The 22,545-nt window shown below is 36.0% G+C and overlaps 1 protein-coding gene across 2 annotated transcripts; it reads right to left on the bottom strand.

Moving 5' to 3' along the window:
- Positions 1-647: 647 nt before the first annotated feature.
- On the bottom strand, positions 648-21,346 carry LOC121985618 (mediator of RNA polymerase II transcription subunit 16-like). Of its 2 annotated transcripts, none has more exons than XM_042539188.1 (16): positions 20,835-21,346; positions 20,538-20,606; positions 17,185-17,273; positions 16,506-16,618; positions 15,506-15,607; positions 13,327-13,417; positions 12,668-13,255; positions 11,374-11,992; positions 11,229-11,308; positions 11,078-11,160; positions 9,405-9,641; positions 8,796-8,970; positions 6,313-6,833; positions 1,659-1,835; positions 959-1,342; positions 648-889 (listed from the first exon to the last, which is right to left on the bottom strand). In XM_042539188.1, the coding sequence occupies exons 1-16, from the start codon at positions 21,176-21,178 to the stop codon at positions 719-721; spliced, it is 3,843 nt and encodes a 1,280-aa protein (XP_042395122.1). In that variant the 5' UTR covers positions 21,179-21,346; the 3' UTR covers positions 648-718. The 2 variants fall into 2 exon arrangements, with proteins under 2 accessions (XP_042395122.1, XP_042395123.1); XM_042539189.1 differs by having other exon boundaries at positions 12,668-13,222.
- Between the last annotated feature and the right edge of the window lie 1,199 nt (positions 21,347-22,545).

The following is a 22,545-nucleotide window of genomic DNA, read 5'->3' as shown; positions in this document are numbered from 1 at the left end:
CGCAAAGAGAGGGCAACATCTCTTAACCTCTAAACCGCGGAAGAAGAGGAAGAGAGAAAAGAGATCACGCGGAGTAACAAAACAAAGATGTATAAAAGGAGAGCAAACACGAGGAAGGAGAAGAAAAAAAAAGAGTTACCGTAATTCGACAACGTGCCTACTTCATAAAAACAAACGAAACTTTATTAAAATTCTCTCAACACAAGAGAATCACATCTAATGATTCTTGTGTTTATTGTTGTACAATAAATTTACAATGATCCCTATAAATAATACTAAACCCTAGATCCAGTAAAATCGTAACAAAATTTTATTATGAAAAATCACAAAAAATTCTATAATATAAAATCTTAACAAAATTTTATTACGAAAAATCTTAACAAATTTTTTTTCATAACATACCTCATATTAATCTTCATCCAAAATGCTCAAGAAGCATTTTGTTTCATTTGTCATACATACATTTAGAGAAATTTGCCCTACTATCTTTACATAAACAGATCAGAACTCTCCAATACAGTTTATCTACTGGAATAAATTTATATCGGGCCACGAAACTAATCGAGGTAGTTGGAAGATCTTCCTCTCGGTTTCAAGTATACAATTACAAGCACTACGCGGGTCTAAACTGGGCTACGAGATTCTTGTTTGCATTTGGAACACTAGGATGAAGGAAGACCACCGAGGAAAATCTCGCACCGAATGATATCATACTCGCCTAGACTACTCGTACCCAAGAGCCACCGCACATAGGGCAGCCGTGAGCCCACCGACTGATCCACCATGCTTCGCGTTCATTTGCAGGATTTGAATCATGAACTTGTACATTTGCAGGATTTGAATCATGGAATTGTGCAAATGCACAAGTCTGGCGCAAACATCTTATACACTGCAAAGAAAGATTAAAATTTGACACCTGCATAATCTAATCGCCGACGAAACTACATGAAAATCGAACCTTGTACCAGACTCCTTCAAGACCAGTTTTCCAGACAGCTGCGATGACATCCCTGCGAGATCCCATAATGCCGAGATAGGATCCTAGACCCACAGAAGTCTTCAATCCAAATGCCGCATCCCTCTCGGAGAATCTACGCTTCCTTGGCCAGAGGCCTTGAGCTCCAGAGTAGTCATTATAGCGTTCTACTGAATTAGGTACTGAAGAAATCATAGATTCCCCCAGATTAGACTTATCTTTGTTATCCAAAGGACCAAAATCATCTGGATCTGACCAAGGACCACCAAACATATTTCGTCTGTGCCAGTCTTCAGATGGAGGATGCAACTCTAGCTCACGAAGTAAAAGCCCAGCAGCATCAGCTCCTCTAGGACGAGGCATATTCTGCAAGAAACAGGTCATAAGCATCCTAAAATGTGGAACTGTAGTACATAGAAAACACTATGTAGTTTTTATTGTAGAATTCGCGCATCTTTCAAATCTGGCTCATGGAATGCGAAGATAGGTCTAGCCTAGAGAATGAAAGCATTTAGTGCGTATTGTTCAACTAGAGTATGAATACTATAGATAGACAAAAAAGAACCTAATTTCCAAATCTTGCATCAAGAATGAAGCAATTGGTACATATCATCTAGCTAGAGTATGAATTGAATAGTACAGAAACAAAAAAAAAAACTAACTTCTTAATATTACATTATACCTGCATGTGCGGACTGAGTGATGCTTCCACAACTTCAGGTAGCACAGTGTAGCTGCCATCAATATAGTGCAATCGTATAATTATATTGCTGGAGCCAACCTGAGAAGCAGGTAATGGGTGCTGCAGAGGAGCTGTTCTCCGACAAAGATCTACCAGAATGAGGAAGAGAACCTTCACCTGCATCAAGTTATATTTATGAAAAAGTTTGACAGACCTTTTGTCTATTTGGAATCGACTACAAGATCTTGTTAGAGGTATTAGATTATTTTCTAAGATTAGAGTTTTATCATGAATCTATATCTCTTATCGTAGTGCAGGAATACATTATTGTTCATTTTTTCCAAATGCTATATGGTATCAGTGTCCCTCCCTGTGGTTAAGGGTTTTCCCAAAAAAAAAAAGTCACTCCATAGAGAGAGGCCTCCTCATCTCTTGGACCTCTCTTCTCTCCTTTTCCTTTCACGCCTCACTTTCCCATGTGATTTATTGTCAGGCTCACACGAGCTTGCTCACGACACCCGGCAACCACCTTAAAGTAAATCCCCTTCGTGTATCATGTATTCTTTCCTTCTAATGTCGTGACTCCACAACTTTGTGTGAGACCTATGACCTAAACAAATAGTAGCTTCAGCTGTCTTTCAGCATTCTATAGGTTCTTGGTACGTATTAGCAATGTTCTAGAACCATGTCACCTTTGAAACTCCTCCACTAGTTTGGTCAAGTGAGATCTTTTATATTGGTGAGTCCCTCCTGCATATGATGCTTCGCTGCAACATCTAGCGGCCCCAGGGCATAGCCGAGTTGGTTATCACATAGGAGGTTTGCAAAATTGAGCAAGGGTTGAATCCCGACAAAGACCAAGGAATTACCCTCCCATGTGATGGCTAACTTCGATTTCCTGATTTACTCCCTCCCAATGGTATGGGGCAGTCGTGAGTGGCCGCCAGAGTGATTGATTTCACCTTTTTGCAGAATTGGCTGCAACATCTAGCCATGAGTTTCACATCCACTTCCACAACAAAACAAGCAACAACCAATTGTTGTCGGACATGAGCACTTCTACTAGTAACTTTTTCTCATGACTTGATCACTTGTGTGCTTCATACCGAGTTGAATGTTCCTTATTTTATCATCATCATATCTAATTTATGATTTACTTATGAAATTTTTTCTAGCATATGAAACAAGCTGAACATAAAACATCTATGCACTAGCTTGAGAAGCAATCTTAGAGGTAATTAAATTAATAGGATTGTTAATCTAGTGGTCATAGTCCTAGTCCCAACTTATTAGTAGTCGGTTTAGGGTTTTATCAAGAGTCTACGTATGCATGTAATAGATAATACATTATAATGAAAACAATAAAGTATTTACAATGCTTAACCTCATGCTAAATAACCACATGGCTCTTAGCTATATGAAAGATAATAGACGATTTTCAAAGAGATTCATGAACATTTAAAAAAAAAAAAAACCAACTTGATGATGGCCACAACTATGAACTCTTCTAGGTTACAATCACATCCAACCACGCAATAATATAAGAAATTATTAACATTTAAAAAAAATGCAAAACAATAATCATATGTATATAAAATTGACATATAATTCATTGATTTTTTTAGATTATTCAATTAAACAGTAACAATGTTTTGAATTATTTTCATTAATTAACATCAACCAAGATTTAAAATCTCGACATGTGTCAAGGTTTCAGTCCCAAACCGGAATAATACAGTTTCGATATCGTATCGTGACGTGTCAATACGGTTTCAGTATGTTTTTGTTTATATCTAGTACTTATTAGATAAATATATTTATTGTTATAATTTAAAAATAAATAGTATATTAATTTTATATAAGTTCTCACTTATATCTTTTTACATTAATTATGGACGAACTCACTGCACACATTCAAGACATAGTACCGTGGTGCATGTTGTTTGCAGATGATATTATTTTGGTAGATGAGACACGTGAAGGAGTAAATGCTAAGCTAGAATCTTGGAGGGAAACACTAGAAGGGAAAGGTTTTAAGCTTAGTAGATTAAAGACGGAATATATGGAATTTAAGTTTAGCAATATTAGAAGTAATGAAACAATTGTTAAGATAGGAGAGGACGAGTTGCCTGGAACCGAGAAATTTAAATATTTAGGATCAATTGAGAGAGATGTCTTACATAGAATACAAGCAGGATGGGTGAAATGGAGGGGAGCGTCGAGTGTTTTATGTGACCGTAAAGTACCTCTTAAACTTAAAGGTAAGTTCTATAAAACAGCAGTTAGACCTGCTATGTTATATGGAGCTGAATGTTGGGCTATGACTCGAGAAAGATGAGAGTTGCAGAGATGAGGATGTTAAGGTGGATGTGTGGACATACGAGGATGGACAAAATAAGAAATGAGAGCATTAGAGAGAAAGTAGGAGTTGCATCTATTGAGGAAAAACTCAGAGAGACACGTTTAAGATGGTACGGACATGTACTTAGACGACCAATAAATGCTCCAGTTAGGCGATGTGAAACTATGATAAACATACATATAAAACGAGGAAGAGGAAGACCAAAAAAGACTTGGTTAGCAACAATAAAACAAGATAAAATTTATTTAAATATAGATGATGATATAATAGGAGATAGAGCTCAATGGCGTAAAAGGATTCATACAGCCGACCCCACTTAGTGGGAAAAGGCTTGGTTGTTGTTGTTGTTGTTGTTGTCTCACTTATTGAATAACTTAATATTGTTAGAAAAAAATAAATATAGTTTTCTTAAAAAAATTTGATTTATCAATAACTCGAATTAAAATTGATACATCATAATATGTTACCTTACTAATACCAAAAGGAGTAGCGTGAATCAGATGATTCTTACAACATTCTGCTTAGATCAATTAAACAGTAAAAAAATAACTTGAATTTAAATAAAATATATATTTAAAATATTAAAAATATATATTAGAATATCAATTAAAAAGTAAAACCTTAAAAAAACAAAATAATAAAAAAAATTATCAGAATATAAATCTGATTTATTAGAATTTTTAAATAAAATCTAAAATAGTAAAACAAGAATTTTTAGAATATCAATTAATAAAGTTTATTTTAAAAATAATTTTAAATATATATTTTATATATTTTATTGGGATAATTTAATTAGGGTTTATGAAAGCTTGTCCAAAATATTACACTTACGTTAGGAATTGTTTGAATTAGTTAAATAAAAAGGTTTAATTTTCGAATAGTAGCCTTCACGGCATCGTGCGTGTCCGGTGTCAATCGTGTTGTTCTGCGACACTTCCGACAACGCCGGAGGCGTCCTGCGACTCCTCCGGAGGCGCCCTGCGACTCCTCCGGAGGCGCCCTGCGACTCCTCCGGAGGCGCCCTGCGACTCCTCCGGAGGCGCCCTGCGACTCCTCCGGAGGCGCCTACGACACATCTTCCTTCTGTCGCGCGACGCGCGCTTGATTCCTTGCATGACGCACACGATGACACGCGAAATTGTAGCACGTGTGGCGTCAGTTTCGCTCCCGTGGAGGAACGGTAAAAAACATGCACGGAATGATATTTCAATCCATGACATCAACACTAAATTCTATTTATTTATTTTAGTTTATTCAATGTATTCACTCTAATAAAGTCTTTGGAATAAACAAAACTACTCAGTTTTTTTAGCTCGGTAATAAAACAACTTACAAGAATGTGATACTTAAGATTTGTCTTCTCCTGTACTGAGATTCAAAATTTAGACCTTAGGATGCGTTTGATTGGAGGTTATCCTTGATAACCTTGCTTATTCATCCAAGATTATCAACGAAAATCCTGTTTGGTTTAGGTAATCGATGATTCCTGAGTAATGTTCCATGCCCAACACGTCAGCAAAAGGGGCATGCAACCCGAAATCAGAAAACCTCGAAAAACTAAGGTTTTTCTTAATTCCGGGGTTACAAATTTTTTTTATCAAAACTACCCTCCGATAAGAGGAAAATGTGAAAAAGAAAAAGTATGGTTGGTTTTGTGAGGGTGATACAGTAAAATATTAAACTAGGTTATTCATTAAAACCTTCAAACAAATAAGTTTTTGTTACATTACCTAAGTTGAACCAAATAACATTTGGTTATGTTTTATTCCACATAACCTTTGTTATGTGATTATCTAATAATCACATAACCAAGGTTATACATAATAACTTGAACCAAACACCTTTAGTGTCAAGTTCCCTTCCTAGTTATCCCTACTAAAAAATTATATGCCAAATATCTAGATCCATACAAGAAGAGGAGCCTTGACACAATGGTAAAGTTATTACCATGTAACCTTGAGGTTATGGGTTTGAGCCAAAGAAATAGCCTCCTGGAAAATGAAAATAAGACTATGTACAATTGACTCAATATGGTCCGACTCTTACTCAAGATCCCGTACTAGCGGAGTTTCGTGCATCGGACTTCACTTTATATCTAGATCCATACAAATGAGAGACACACATAATCTGACGATAGTAGTGGTTAGCTTTGGTGAGTCAATGTCACTTGCTAAATAATTGCTAACTATTGTCTAAACAACAAAATATTCACAATATATATGTTCCTATTTATTACCTCCAATAAAACACACCTTTAATATAGAATATAACCACATAACGTAATATATTTACCTCCTCCGACGTGTACCCTTGCCCTGCATTGCCAGAACCGTACCTAGTTGACTTGCTGATAGAAGCTTCTTCAATCCCTTTTGCTCCAACTGACATCTGTCCGGACCTATATGGCTGGACTTCTTCAGTTTTTGTGACACCCATAGACGGTCTGCTAACTGCACTGTTTTCCTCTACTCTTCCATTGGAAATAGTTTGAACTTTCTGCAAGGTAGAATCTGGATTTTTCTGAATATTTCCAATGAAACGTGGTGACTGTCTTCGCCGGAAGATTAGACAAAAAAGCAACAATTGGCAAAGCCTGTGAAGAAAATGGCAATCTCCAATAAGCCTGACAGCAGGTGTTCCGGGAAAAGTCCCTGTATTGATGGTAATGGGCATGAAGGGGGATGGCCCACTAACTGGATTTTGTGTAGTTGAGGAACCTCCATCAGCATTGTTGCTAATCTTAGCTAGGGCGCCTTGAACCCAAGCTTGCATTTGAGAATTTCCACCGGTAGGTGGAGCTCCAGTTTGAGAGCCTTTAATATACCCAACAGTACATGCAGAAATTCATCCACAAAAATCAGGTTGAGATTAAAGTAAAGAATAACAGAATAAAATTTTGTTTGCTAGTGTATCATTGACTAGCAAAAACTATTAAGGATTGTTATAATGTATCGTAGTCTCATAGATCATAATGTCCTAAAAATGGGAAGCACTTATGAACAAGTAATGCACTCATTAAATACAGATAAGAGGATAACTCGCTATGATCAGATTGGCATTCTATCGTCTGCCTCAAGTGTAGCATTGCAAACTATGTTGCAAAACCGACAATGCATGTCATTGCTATTGAAAGCTGTGAAATGTGATGAATGAAACAATTCAGAGTAAAACGTGTGGTTGTGTCGGATCATCAAAAAGTCCTCAACAATCAGAAGTGACATAAGAGATGCAAAATACTGTGAATGAGTTCAAAATTGCCAATGGATCCAAGATTGCAATTTGCAGATGTCAATAAGTTGATAACTACGTTAAAATTGCAACTATCAACAATACCATATTTGTTATATTATTTAGATTTTAAAGAACCAATTTGTGATGTCTAAAAATTTTTGGAGTGTTTAAGCAAAATTCAATACCAACTTTTTCCCAAACCAGTGCATTCTCCCTTTTGTTAGTATATTTCTTTTCTTCCCATTTTGCCAACACTCACACCGTGTCACCGTCGTCACCCACATCATCACCGCTCACGTTGTCACCGACACCCTTTCTTCTTTTTTTCCCTCTCTGGTTTCACAGAGCTGTCATCTCCGAGTGCCTATTGCTGTTTGCTGTCGTCACTGCCACAACGGTGCAAAAGGTGTACTCACCGCCACCCGTGACTGTTGCTAACATTCCTATTCTCCGACAAGCCTAGGTTTTGAATTTTGGATAAGCTACTTGAACAATTTCCATCTTCCACCAAATCATCTTGATTGGTGTCTTGTTGCTTTTAATCAAGTTATTAACAGATTGGTATAAGAAGACTACCAAGTTGGAATCCAAGCAATCCCGTGGTTCTCCTACATAAAGATGCTCAATTTTATAGAATATAATCTCCATTAAAGGCAAAATAATGAAGGGGTAGCATGAGTGTTATTCCTTATTTTATTATGAAATTTAGTATGTTGTAAGGTTCATAGTTTATTCTTTCTTTCGATATGAATATTTTATTTCGAAAGGGTGATTTGTAAAACTGAGTTGTGACACATGTTTTGTCTCAATGACAAATCCACCATTTGGAGTCGGATTGTTTTGAGGAAAGCCATAGTGATTTGACCCCTCAGTCTCCAAAATTTATCTTGTGCACAATTTAATTTGATAAAATAGACATCATGAGATTAATTGTGACTAATTAGGGAAGAATTAGTTGTAAACTCATATCTACTCATATTGCTTTCCAGTTTCTCTTATATTACTTACCCTTTTATATTATAATTGTTCATCTATTTAGTTTGTTCCCCATTTAGACTTAATGATGATGAGATTACCAAGTGATAACTATAATTTTTTTTTAAAAAAAATATGGAAACCTAGAGAATATGGACTACCATCAGAATCATGATGAATTAAATTATATAATTAATTATGTTAAAGGAATCAAATAATAGATAAATAATATAATAGAACTTTGGCTTTTCCAAAGATGACAACACAATGGAACCAGAGAGGGAATAAAAGGAGCAAAAGGGGGGAAAAGAGAAAGTGCATCAACGACACAACATGAGCGGCGATGACATGGCGTGGATGCTGGTGACATGGAGGAAAAAAGACAGAAACAAACAAAGGGAGAATGCAAGGGTGTGGGAAAAAATAGAGTTTGGTATTAAAATTTGCACTTTTGCAAACTCTATAAATTTTTAGAAATCACAACTGGATACTTTAAAAATCTAAATAATATAACAAAGTTCATTTGATATATGCATAATTATATCCAATTTAACATGCCTAATACTGACCTTGATTTGTTGCAGATGCAGAACTGTGAGTAGGACTTGCCACCATATTTCGTGCACCATTTGCACCAGAAGAAGCTCCAACAGCATGGCTAGCCAAAGTACGACAAAAACTAGCATAACGACGCAAGCGCGTAATGAAATGTGAGGCTAGATCAAGGATGGCATCAACATACGCCTAGAAAAAATATTTCCAATGCACATCAAAAAAAAATTTTAAAAAGTTATATATACAGGAAAGGAATGTCAAAACAATCTGCAGATGAAAAACTATTCCTTGCAAATAATTGATTTGAAATGCAAGTCATAAAAGAATCATGAAACAAGTCGGAGAATCCTAGTCAAGATTTAGATGTCCACCAGCATTTACCGAGCAGTAGAAGATCTTTGTCTCCATAAACAAAATGGACCATTTAATAGCAACTACAGAATGATAGATAAAACAGAGAACACAAAATGTTGAATAGAGATATAATGCGGGCCCGTAATGCAATTAAATGGATATAATATTAAATAGCTCATATCTCTTCCTGTTAAAGAAAAAAATTCAAAATGCGACTCTGATGAAAATATTTATCTTTATGAAATGATCGAATAGGACAGAAGACAAACCTGTATGTTTGGAACCAAAGCCTGCTCCACAACCATTTTGTCAGCATCAATGTTAGATAATGTCTCACTAGAAGCTTGCCAAGGTTCAGGTAATAAAGTTGCAGGATTCACAAGGGCTGATTCAATTCCTTTACCCAACATGTCCAATAACAACCTAGCTTGCATATCCAGTACAAGTGCTCTGACATCTTGAGCATTTGTACCTTCCAAAAGCCTGCACTTTATCCTATCAAGGTTCTGCATAAGAACAAAGGGAATTAGTTGAGCAAGAACATTACAAATCTTGAAATAAATAAAGACCATGGTTGCCATGAAATTAAAGCATTAAGAACAATTCATTTGATAAGCATTGCTAACTGCACATTCATATGGCAACAAAAGCAACACATCAAGATAATTTTCAAAATTTACAAAGGCACTCTCTTTGGCCTTAATTTCCTTTCCTCAGGTGCCAAAAGATCAGAAAAAGCATTGCTAATTGTTTAGACAGCATTTACAAATTAACATGCCAGCTCCTCACATGCCAGAAGAGCTGATCATGTATATTCATATGCCATATTACTCAGAAACAAAAAGAAATTCTAAATTTAACTGTGTTTGAGCTGATGGAAACATGAATTTAAAATAAAAATTGGCAATATAATAGGCACAAGTTCATACACAGTTGAGAACTTATTTTTATTTATTTAATTTCTCAAACCTCCAAGGAATCCATCTAGGCTAAGGGATTTTAATTAGGTATAGATTTCTAAAGCAACAGGTTTCCATGCAAAATTTTATACCCCTATTTACTCAGAATCAAAATAGGAACTCTAAATTTATTTATCTTTGAGTTACTGAGAAATTAGAAATTTTTTTAAAAAAGATGGGTGATATTCAACAGGTGCAGCTGCATCTAACACAGACTAGATACTTTATTAGTCACTATTTAATTCTTTAATAAGATGATAGTAACTAAAACACAGCCAGCCAAAAGCCCCAAATTATAAATCTCTAAACAATCCAACCAGCTTACTAAGACAGTAGAATTCCTAAAGCTAGCCACCCAAATAGTTGGGACAATCAACGCTTTATGATGGACATGAGGACTCTCTATAGCTATAGATTTAAAGACATATCATTACCACCCTAGATTATCAGAGACAAAAGAGGCACTCTAAACTTTACTGTGTTTGAGTTATTGTAAAATAAGAAATCAAATTAAAAAAAGAGTGAGATAACAATGCAGCCTGTGGACACTTGATATCATATTTGTCTATATTTATTCCTTGATAAGATAGCAACTCCTAACCCAGTCAATTTGAAGATCCAACTATTAATCTATTGCACAAGTGTCTGAGCTCCACATATAACTTGGTGTCTTTTCCTCCACCTAGCCATCCTAACTTTCCACACAAGTAAACCCAGCCTAAGCAATGCAACTAGCTATGCTAATCGTCTTTAATCTGGTAATTTGTTTCCTAAAGCTATAGTTTTGCATGCAGATTGAAGTTCAGGCACATGCCCGATGAACCAATTCTCAACAGCATATGCTTAATCTTTGCTGAGAGATGACATGAAGAAAATTCTAAAATTCAGAGAAATAATCAAAGAAGAATACATTATCTAGTAATTCCATCTGCAAAACATCAACATCAAAGAGTAAAAGGATTCTGACACAAAATAATGCGTACAGGGCTGAGTTGCTGTCTGTGTTGAATAGATGGAAGAGAATGGAAGTCCGCATCCAACACCGCGATCACACTATTAAGAGACACTAAACACAGAAGACACTGTAATATTTAAAAATAGCAATGCTCCATAAAAGAAAGAAAATATGCTTACCTATACCATCCTCAGCAGCACTTTGGCTACAACCAACAGCATCCCACCAATCAACCCCGACCAAAAGGCTCCACCAGAACCTACATAAGAGGTTGTTAATGACCAAAAATAAGGAATGTGAGATAGTCACAAAGGAACTGGTTACCTATTCGCAATAGCTCGTTCCCAAGTTGCTGAGTTGATCTTTGTTTGAGAACTAGCAATAGCAGGAGGCAGAACACGAATTATCTTCAGTATTGTCCTGTCCTTGAATGTGTCATGCCAAACAGAAGCCAAGCAACAGGTAGTAGATGAGAAGGCAGGTGCAGCAATAGTTGAACCAACATTCATATGATAACTATCAACAGGATCAAAGTCTGCACCAGAAAATATGTGCACTCCACCCCTAAGAAAGGCGACAGCAATCTCTCCACCATGAGCTGAATAGACTATTTGAGCTAGTTGTCTAACATCATTTGGTACTTCGTATGGATCAAAGCTAAGCCTATTAGCTCTCTCAGCACTACAATCTGACGAGTTCAATTCATCAGATACAGTTGGCTTCGACGAACAAGCATGAGGATTTATTAAATCATCAGTTGGTGGAATACTCTTATTAACTCTAGTTAGCCATACTGTCTGCATAGGTAGTTGCCCACCAAAGTTGGCAGGATTTCCAAAGATGGGATGAAGAACAACTGGTTGAAGAGAAGATTCCCAACATTGGACTCTCCACCCTGTAATTGAGGGTCCTTCATCTGGATCATAAGGAGACATGTATTGCCCTACAAAAAAAATGTATTATTGAACGTCCTCATGCATTACAGGAAAATATAAAAGAAATAGAAGAATCATTAGAAGATGAAAGGCAATGCTTGGACCAAAAATACCCACTTTGACCATAGAATAGAAATAAGGAACTCAAACATTTAAGGAAAATGGCACGACCCTCATGATTTAAAGATTTTTTGAATTCTTAGGGTATTTGGTCATTTATGTCTAGTGACCATAATGCTCTCATGATTTAAATATCATGATATTTTTTTTAGATAGATTACTAATTTTAAAATGTTTGAATTTCTAGGGTGAAATCATTCTATCATGCTAGGCATATGAACATGGCACAACCCTCTAAGATCTCATGCCTCAGATGAACACTCGTTCATTATCTAAGCTAGCTGAACACAATCCATTTGTCAGTGGGTTTTGCTAGTCCATGTCAAGCCTAATGAATGGCAGTTGACACCTTAAGTAAATTCTTAAATTGGACGATCTGACTATCAAGAAAAAATCTACTCATTGGCAACGTATGAACATATGTAGCCTATATATTCCAGATTAGCAAGTGTAATAGTGGCATTGCTAACTGCAGACTATACAGTATCTCAAAATAAAAGATTGAGAGAATTATGATGGATTTTAGTAGCAAATATAACTCCATTAGAGAAATAGAAAATTACCTTCAACAATTACCACTGTGATGACAGACCCCCCTTGGGTGGGATCAAAAGCAACTGCAGTTACTCCAGAACCCCACGTAGTTGTTGCAGCAGACTGCGCTGCAGCCTCGGGACTAACATAGGCAGAAAAGTTTGAAACAGGTGAGCAATGAAGTGATGCAACCTCATTGATCTCATTATCTGTCATATTTTTTCTCAGCTTTTCTAAATTCTCCTGCACACTAAACAAATATGCAGCCAAAGGTGCAAAACCTGTCCAAGAAGGAGGATTTAAGGATGATGGAATAGCAGAGCCCACAGTTAATTTTGCTGAAGATTGAAAACCATTTCCAGGGCCTGGCATAACCTCCCACACAACTACTGTAGAAGGATTTACAAGAGGAACCCCAGCAACATGCATAACTCCAGATTCTGTAATGATTACATCAGCAGCCATTATCCCACTGGGTCCTGCTCCTAGCAGCCCATTGCTGGTATATAACCATTTTGGTGCTGGCTCATTTTGTGCAGCAGGCCACCGTGCCCAGTGAAGTTGGACAGAGCCAGATGAAAAAACTGAGCAAACACAGAGAAAAGCAGGCCATCTAACTGGATGACAGAATTAAAGTGAGATAGATATATTATTAAAACTAAATAATGCAATTAACATAAGTTGTTACCTGAAGTTTGAGACTGTTCTGAAAGAAACTTCTCCTCAGAGGCTGACATCATCGTAGACAAGGTGTTTGAGCTTGAAGGAAGAGATCGATACTGAAACCAAGGGCATGATTCTCAAGTCAAACTGAGCAGATAAGTCAAGTACATTCTAGTGATTATTCAATTGATTTTTTTGGAATAATCAAGCAAAACAAGGGGAAAAAATGTCAAAATCTGTAACACAGGATCTCTTTGGCATACCCCTCATGAGGAAAAACACAAGACAAGAACCACTTACTACTATCCCACTAGGTGGGGTCGGCTATATGGATCTTTTTACACCCTTGGACTCTATTTCCTACTATATTATCATCTATACTTAAATAAATTTTATCTTATTTTATTATTAGTAACCAAGTTTTTTTTAGTCTTCCTCTTCCTCTTCCTCTTCCTCTTCCTCTTCCTCTTCCTCGTTTGATGTGCATATTTGTCAGAGACAAGAACCACTTACTAAAAACTAAAAATGATTGATCATGATAACAAGTTTTAATAGGGTCTTTAGCAAGCTGATAGCAAGTAAAATGTGTATCTTCATTATGAATTGGACTATATCTTTTTACAAACAGCTTAGATTGGGAGTTATATAAAATATTGAGCTTCTTGTTAGTACTGTCCTTTATTTATGTTACTTGGGCCAGAAGCAATATGGATTTTAGGCGTCCAACACATTATCGTATACAAGTGGGGACACCGGAATAGGCTCTGAAATTTGTACATGATAGGGGGTACGGCAAAGATCAAACACTGTTATATTCTAGTATGATATGATTGCTTATGATATATAATGGATAAATCATAACAGATAAATAATAAATTATGATATAATATCACAGAATCAAGTATTAATACTACCAAATTATTATATCCACAAAATTACAAAGTAATTTTAAAAAAAATCATATTATACAATTAAGAAATATTAAGGTTTATAATATGTATTTATATGATTAATAAAATAACATTTAGATAACTAACCTACAATTGCTGATTTAATTTAGAACTAAAGGTACCCTATTAATTAAGCAAGCTTAGGGATTTAAGTACATTGATTCTCAAATTGGGCTGAAGGTGGGTTCAAACAAGATCTAACTAGGAGAATAGGTGTTTTGGACTAAAACTGGGCAGACTATGGTGCTTTGATTTGTTTTGCGATTAATCAGTTTGAACCACTTTTAATTGGACTGGTAAGGTTCAAAATTTGGACTTCTTCCTCTGACTCCTGGATGTCTCCCTCCTACTGACCTCAACGGCCCCACTCTTCCTAAACAATGATTGCTCATAGATGATAGTCAGCAAATTGTCATAGTGGTCAAGAGTCTTCACTACAGATACTTCCACTTATGCATATTATTGCTCTTCTCTCTATCATAAATCTGTTCCCACATAAGTGATGCACAAGCTCGGAGCTAGATGGAGAAGAAATTCAATAACTCCCTATTAACTTGTCAAATAATGTTCTTAAAATTGAGGAGATCAAGCTTGCGAGGATATAAGTTCAATGAAAATAATATCATAAATATGATTCGATTTTTAATAAAAATTAAATATAAATTTAGCAAAAATATAAAAGAACAAAATTATTTATTTTAAATTATAAAAAATAATAAAATATATTCAAACTTGTATAAATATAGATAATAAATTAAAATTAACAGCTCATTGAGCAGTTAATTGTAAAAACTGATATTGGCTGGAGGATATGAAATTGAGACCAACAGCCTCAACCAAATCAGTAGATTGACAAATTAAATGTTATGCATTTCGGTATAAATTTTGAATTTGACAAAGAAAAAAAACTTGATTATACAGATTCTATTTGGTTCACAGTTTTTTCCCTGATATTTCCATTCCTTTTACTGAGATTGTCCCCCGATGTCCAGTTTAATTGGTTATGAAAACACTGGTGTCAGTCTTCACACCCATACTAGTGTCATGTTGCATTGACACCGATATGAGGGAGGGATTCTACCGAGTTTGAGAAACAAAGGCGCACATAGAGCTTGGGAATGATAGAAGCTGGCAAATTAGGTTTCATAATAATGAAAAGTTGTGATCAACAATGCAAAATCATAATCATGATATCAACATTGAAAAGGGAACATGTGAGTGGAAAACAAATATAGAAGAATATGAGTTGCGCACCGAATTCATCCCTGATAGCCATTTTGTTACAACAGCAAGATCTTGTTTCCACTCATATTCACATCGCCAGCAACTAGCATCTCGTACAATATTCACCGGGCCCTGCACCAATTAAAATCAGTAACTAAATCCAAGAGCAAAGGTAAACATGTGTGCGCTAAAAAAGTATCATGTGTTCCCTTCTTGTTTTCATTTTCAAATAGTAATTACAAAAGACACTTGGCAGAAGAAGTTTATTGGTTCAGTACCATTGTCCTGAGTGGATTTGAGCAGCCACATATATGCCAACTAGATTGAATTAATCCTATGGCTCCAAACAATCCCACAAAATTAATAAAATTCCAATCTAAGCATGTGTGAAGGAAAAACAGAGGATATAGAAATCAAGTTCTGGTAAGATCTTTAGGAACCCAAAAAATGATGACCAGGAGTCGATTATCAGGAACTGACGACCTGGAGTTTACCCCACCATGCGCCTATGGCCTGTATACCTACATGTACCTCCCTCCATATTCGTGGGGCCGACACTAGGGGGGCCGCTAAGGTAGCGGATCTACCTTTTTTTTTAAGAACCCAAAAACATTAGAAACCATTCATGGTTACAGAGCATCGAAACAATCATTTCAATCTCAAACCCAAACAGTCAAAAAAGCAATTGCTAGTACCACTAAGAACTGATGCCTGCGAGCTCCACACCACTACAGGAAAGACCCAAATAATGCGCTATGCACATAATGAACTGATTCGATCAGTATTCATCATTCTGAATGGAAAATATTGCCATAATCATATTCAATTATATTCCAAAGTCTCCTAATGATTATAATTTTAGTTACAAAACAAGAGTAAGGAGGATGAAACTGGATGAATTTTGTACAAAAAAGTAATTCAATTGTAGACAGGTAAAACAGGAAGCAGTGTACAATAAATTAAAAGCTATTGTCTTTCAATTAAAAATTATCAAAGATGATGTGACATCCTTATTCACCTAGTTCCTTACTTGACAGGGCTGACTCCATATTGTGATCCTTCCCTGGAAATTTCCAACCAATAAGGCACGACGGCAAGACCTAGGCGACCATTCAATAAACTGGACTGAATCACAAGGAGAATCTGAAAAAGAATAAGCAGTTAACATATATTCAATGTTAGAGAAAATACAGAGGACCATGTTTACCAATGAAGACTTGTTTACCAATGAAGAAATTAATCAGTTCCTTAAAGATGAGCAATGAAGATTTATACATAAAATGATATTCGATCAACATATGAAGTTTACCAATAATGTTTTTTTAGTAGTCCTATATATGTTTGCATGAGGACACCGAGCAAGGTTCCATCACCAATTAATTAGTGCCCCTCCAGATATTTATCATTGATTATACCACTTTACTGAATATTGTTATGAAACCAACAACTATTGAAGTTCATTCTCTCTCTTCTGGTCTGGGTAACTAGATGGAAGAGGTCCATAAACATGTAAGAGACAAAGAACACCAGGTAAGAAAGTGGTTCCAAAATGAAATCGGAAAACATGAAAGCATATTTACCTTCTTCAAGTTTGTGAAAGTTGATGTAAAAAAATAAGTAATTATCTACATTCCTCTATATTATGATTTTGAAACATAAAGAAAACATTGCACATGTAAAAAAACCTAGTAAGTGATAACACAATTTACCAGCTTTGACATTGAAGACAGCACATTCTGTAGGTCGTTCAGGGTTGACAATGTGTATCGGAATCCAAAATGGAGGATTTGTGGTTGAACTGAAACAAAGCCAGTAATAGCAAAAAGTCAAATAACTTAAGTAAGAAAGTGTACTTACAAATTCTCAAACATGGAAGATGTATCAAATCATAATAATAATTTAGTGAATATAATATGGCAAGTTGAAACTCAAAAGTAATGAAAACTCAATATGAACTCACCTGACATGAATATGGAAAATGTCACAGACTTAGGCTTATGATAATGGAAATATGTCAACAACAAACTGATAAAATAAATCACAAAGAAGCAAACTATTTCCACAATAATTTCTTAAGGAGTTATATGTACAATCTTTCAGCTAACTCATCTTTCACCATATTTAAAAGGTGTCATCCAATCTGTCCTATATCAAAACTAAAAGTGACGACCATAGAAGTTTTAAACAGCCTACTACCAATACCTTGATGTAAATCAGCAAATGGTTCTAAGCACATCTATCCAGGTTTGTCTTTTTTTTTCATGATGAGAAATAGTAGCAAAAAGAAAAAAAAAAAAAAAGTATAAATCCTGTTAAAGAAGAGAATATCACAATGATCTTATTATGAAAATATAGCATAAGGATGGCCTATTAACTATCAGATGAGCAAACAATAGCACATTTCAAGATGTGTACATACATGATGTGATGCACAAATTAGATGCATATTCACCTTTCTATCAACGAAAAATATCATGACTAGATGAAGCCCTGATGGGCTACTATATATAACTAGAATCACCATAGCCTTATGGGAACCCCAAAAAATAAGAACAAGAATTTCTTTTCTAAGCTCCTCGACCAGATGCAGTAAAAAAGTTGACGGCCGAGCAAGATAGTGATTATCCTGCAGGCTTACGAGAAGCGGATTAAGGAAAATGCAAGAAGAGATAACTGTATCCTCCAGATCTTTCCGAAATATGGAAATTTTATTTAATATTCGAGGGTTAATTTCTCATACAGCTAAACATATGCTCATATAAACTCAAACCTAACATATGCCAATCTCGGTAGAATCCACAATTAGTTTAATATTGTAATGGAGCTCGGGCATGGGCACATCATTCACTTTCATCTTCTCCATGTTTAAATTCTCCAAACCCGTCAAAGCCTTAAACTTGTGGTCCCCTCATATCAAGAACCTTCTGAACCTCAATACCTTGTTCTTGCTTTTTAGCCAGCAATTCATCTGCCGTCAAAATCTCAGTTTTGGCTCTTCCTTTCTCCTGTTTTAACCAACTCTTTTCTTTTGAAGGTCTTGTTGCCACTAGATTAGCCATCTTTTCCTTTGGTGCTTCATCAGAATCTTTTTTTTTTTGTTGGCAAGGGCACAACATCAAAATCCACTTCATCTCTTGAGGGAATGTCATCTTTTTGCTCATCATGATCAGGTATCCCTTGTCATCACCTCTTGCTGGGCGGAACATGAATCTGGAACGAATAAAGGATATCCGCAAGCACTTCGTCTGCTCCATAATCGTTATAAACTAGATCATTAGCTGCCTTGGTCTCGTCTCCCACATCTTCCTCAATCAACAAACTCTCACAAGCAATTAAAGTCTCAAAATCATCACCATAAAGTACCTCGTCAACTTCTTCTTCCAAATCATCTTCAAATCCATCAAAGTCATCTTAAGTGTCAAAGCTATCGTTCTCCGTGGCAAAAACTAATTGTCTTGGAACGAAGTTTGAGTGTATCCAAAAGGAAGAAAGTGATTTTTCATCTTTTTCTTCATCTTCTCCTAATCCTTAATCTTGGTTTTACCCTGTCTATCTCGTGAGCGCGGCAAATGCTCCCATGAAGTTTGAGTTAAATCTGCGAGTTGGTTCTGTAAATCCTCAACCGTCTTTTACGGTGCTCAGCTTCCTCAATTAGAGCATGCCTGTTGTTGCGACGATGACCTTCCATTGGATCTGATGCCCAACTTCCTCAATCAGACACTGCTAACGTCGGGTAGGATAGTGATTATCATGCGGGCTAACAAGAAAGGGGGTTTAAGGACAAGGCAAAAAGCGATAATCCTCCATATCTTTCCAAACTATGAAAATTTTATTTAATATTAGAGAATTAATTCCACATACAACTAAATATATGCTTATATAGACTCTAACCTTAAGATTGACAGTCCTAAAATTCCTAAACGGACTCAAAATACAAAAAATACAAAAAGATAGAAATTACCAAAAATATCTTAAATACCAAAAATATGAAAATTACTTTAAAAAATAATAATAAAAATCTTCAGATCCTCCTACATAAGAAGCTAGAAACACAATGCACAACTTCATTATGAAGAATGTTACATAGGATAGATGTCAATAACTATTTGGCCAAAATACTAGCCAACAAGTTAGTTGGCAAAGCACTAAGTACACTGCAATGCAGATAACTAAAACAAAATTTTCAAGTAACAAATTTGCATGTGATATTTTGTTACTTGATGATGGTGTGAAGAGATTAAGCTCAGTTTGATTGCAGAGAAAATTTAGAAAACAAATATTTTACAAGTAAAACCAAAGTTGAATATACAAAAAGTAGATTTGATAGTTGAGGATAATCAGAAAATAATTAAGATGGATGAATAGGAAATTCTTCTGGGCGAGAAACAAGATTCTGATGAAATATCATTAATAGGATAAAAATGGTGGACTATAGTGATCATTGGGTGACCTATGGATGAAAAGTCAAATAAGAATGTGGTTCAACCCGTCCTACTTTCCTGATTAGTGTATTGGACAATCAGGAAACTCATACAAAAAGTTCATTCAAGTATAAACAGAGTTCTAAAATAGATGTTTGGGTTACTCACAAGATTAAGTCAATAATACTATTATTGTCCAGGAGAAAACAGGTGTAGCCGTGTAGCTCCAATGGGCAATAAAAAGGTACGAAATAGCTTAAGATTGTGAGGAGATGTTTGAACATAATCAATAGATTCTATAACTAGATAAGATAAACTGATTAAATTGAAGGTGTAAGGGCCAGTTGGAAAAATAAAAGAAAACTCTAGTTAATGAAATAGCCAAACCCAAATACACTAACATGGATTGATAATGATAATGATAATGCATAGAATGGCAAACTTTAGCCTCACTAGCTTCACATGATGGTCTGTATCTAGGATAGCCAATCTTATTTAGATGATTTTTCTTATACTAAAGTCCACCATCCTGGACATTTTAAAGGCTAATTAGAATTCAAACAAGTTCCAAATGGAGAAAAGATCATACTGGAAACCTAGATTTTTAGGTTAAAAAAAAGCTTTTTTTGTGAAATGCTGACCTCGGTATTCTAGCGCATGTCTCTGATGCGCATGCAATAGCATTCAACTTCCCGCACCAAGCAACTGCACTGCCCAACAAATTAGTAGAAACATTACAATTATTAGCCTTCTGGTATGATACTAGGATTCATACGAAGAATAAAAATCCAAACTTCCGGGCGGTAAAATGGCAAAATCCTTTTTCCACATCAAAACAATAACAGTCAAAGTACTACAAAAACCATTCTATCCGCTAGAATGAAACATCAAATAGAGGAGCTGGCAAAAAAAATCGAATTAATAAGAGAGAGCAAAACCTGAAGTTACGGCAGAGATCAGGGACGTTCATCTTGTGCCGAAGGCTGGACGGCGGCTGCTTGAGCCGAATTCGGAAAACCGTTGCGAGGGCCGGCGGGGGCGCGTCCCCGCCATCCATGAGGCGATCTCCCTCCTCGGCCTTCTTCTCTACCCCTCCCTCGGCCTCGACGATCGCGTCTCCCTCCGCGGCCCTACTCTCTCGAGACGTGCCATCGTTGGCCGAGGTCAGATCGGAATCCGGCGGCGTCTCCTTCGACAGGGAAAGCGGCGGCGGCGGAGGAGGAGGGGGTGGAGGAGGAGGAGTGGGAGGCGGAGGGGTTTGGGTTGGAGCGGGGGTGGTCATGTGGGGCTAGTGGAGAGCAGTGACCTGAGCAATTAGGTCACTTGTTATAGCGACCGGTGAGAGAAAAGGGGCGAAGAAAGTCTGAGCGCGTGAGGTGGACGGGGATGACCGCCGGGTGTAGAGAGGTCGGCGACGCCTCGATCCCACACCAGTTTTTTTTTTTTTTTTTTTTTTTTGCCTGTCCGCCGTTTTTTTTATTACACGTTTTGGGCCCTTTTTTCCCTCGTTAAGAACCTTTTGTGCCTTTTATTTTCAATTCCCTAAAAAAAAGCAAAATCAAACGGCACTACAAAAATTAATTTCTAGTGCAGTAGCAGTAACTATTATAGCTACACAGAAACTATTATAAGTATGCACTAGCTATATAACTTATGAAGTAGTTATTATAATTATGTAGTAGCTATTGTAATTTATAATAATTACTATATAGTAACTGTTATAATTGTACAATAGCTTCTACAATTATATAGTAGTTGATACAATTTGTAATAATTACTATACAGTAATTGTTACAACTGTGCAATAATTATTATAAATATGTCGTAGCTGTTACAACAGTACGGTAACTATTACAATGATGCAGTAGCTACTACAGCGGTCTAGTAGCTGCTATATGTAGGATCGGAAAGAACTCTAGAGGGGTGAATAGCGATCATCGAAAAATTCGAATTAAAACTAAGTTACACAGCGGAAAACGGAAGAAACAAACAACACTAACATAAGTTAGTTTTACTTAGTTCAGAGCCTTCGACGACCCCTACTCCAAGATCGACACTCGTCGAGTGCTTTTGTTGGACAATCCACTAATAGTTCACAAAAATATGTTACAAGATAAGTACAAGTAGGGATGTAAATAAACCAAACGTTCGTGAACAAGTTTGGTGTTCGGCTTGATAAGAGCTTGTTTATGTTCGTTCAATATACATAAGATTAATTAAACAAACAAGCTTGAACAGCTCATTAAACTAAATAAACAAGCTTAACACATGTGTTCAGCTCGTTAACATTCGTGAACAATGTTTGTGAACAATGTTCGTGAACAACGTTTATGAACAATGTTCACGAACCATATTCATTAATAAAACTCTTTTTAATATGCTAAATAAACAATAAAATAAATAAATTTAAATTATCAAGCTTAATAACCAATCAAACAACTAAAAGTTTCAAACAATCAAACAAACTTGAATTGAGAGCTTAATAACATCTAAATGAATCAAGCTCGAACCAAGCTCAAGTCAAGCTCGAACCAAGCTCAAGCCAAGCTTGAATTGAGAGTTTGATAACATCTAAACGAACTAAGCTCAAGTCAAGCTTCAAACAAGCTCAAACTCATAAAAAATAAATCAAGCCAAGCTTGAACACTC

The sequence above is a fragment of the Zingiber officinale genome, chromosome 5B (genome assembly GCF_018446385.1).
Source record: "Zingiber officinale cultivar Zhangliang chromosome 5B, Zo_v1.1, whole genome shotgun sequence".
Lineage (NCBI taxonomy): Eukaryota > Viridiplantae > Streptophyta > Magnoliopsida > Zingiberales > Zingiberaceae > Zingiber > Zingiber officinale.
This window is presented reverse-complemented; position numbering and strand designations above follow the sequence as displayed.

Excerpts from the sequence above, each read along its gene's own strand:
- LOC121985618 (XM_042539188.1), bottom strand. The coding sequence starts at position 21,178 with ATGACCACCCCCGCTCCAACCCAAACCCCTCCGCCTCCCACTCCTCCT. Across the intron at positions 20,607-20,834 it reads GATCTCTGCCGTAACTTCAG|TGCAGTTGCTTGGTGCGGGA; the intron begins GTTTTGCTCTCT and ends TTTGTTGGGCAG. Across the intron at positions 11,309-11,373 it reads GAACGAGCTATTGCGAATAG|GTTCTGGTGGAGCCTTTTGG; the intron begins GTAACCAGTTCC and ends CCTCTTATGTAG.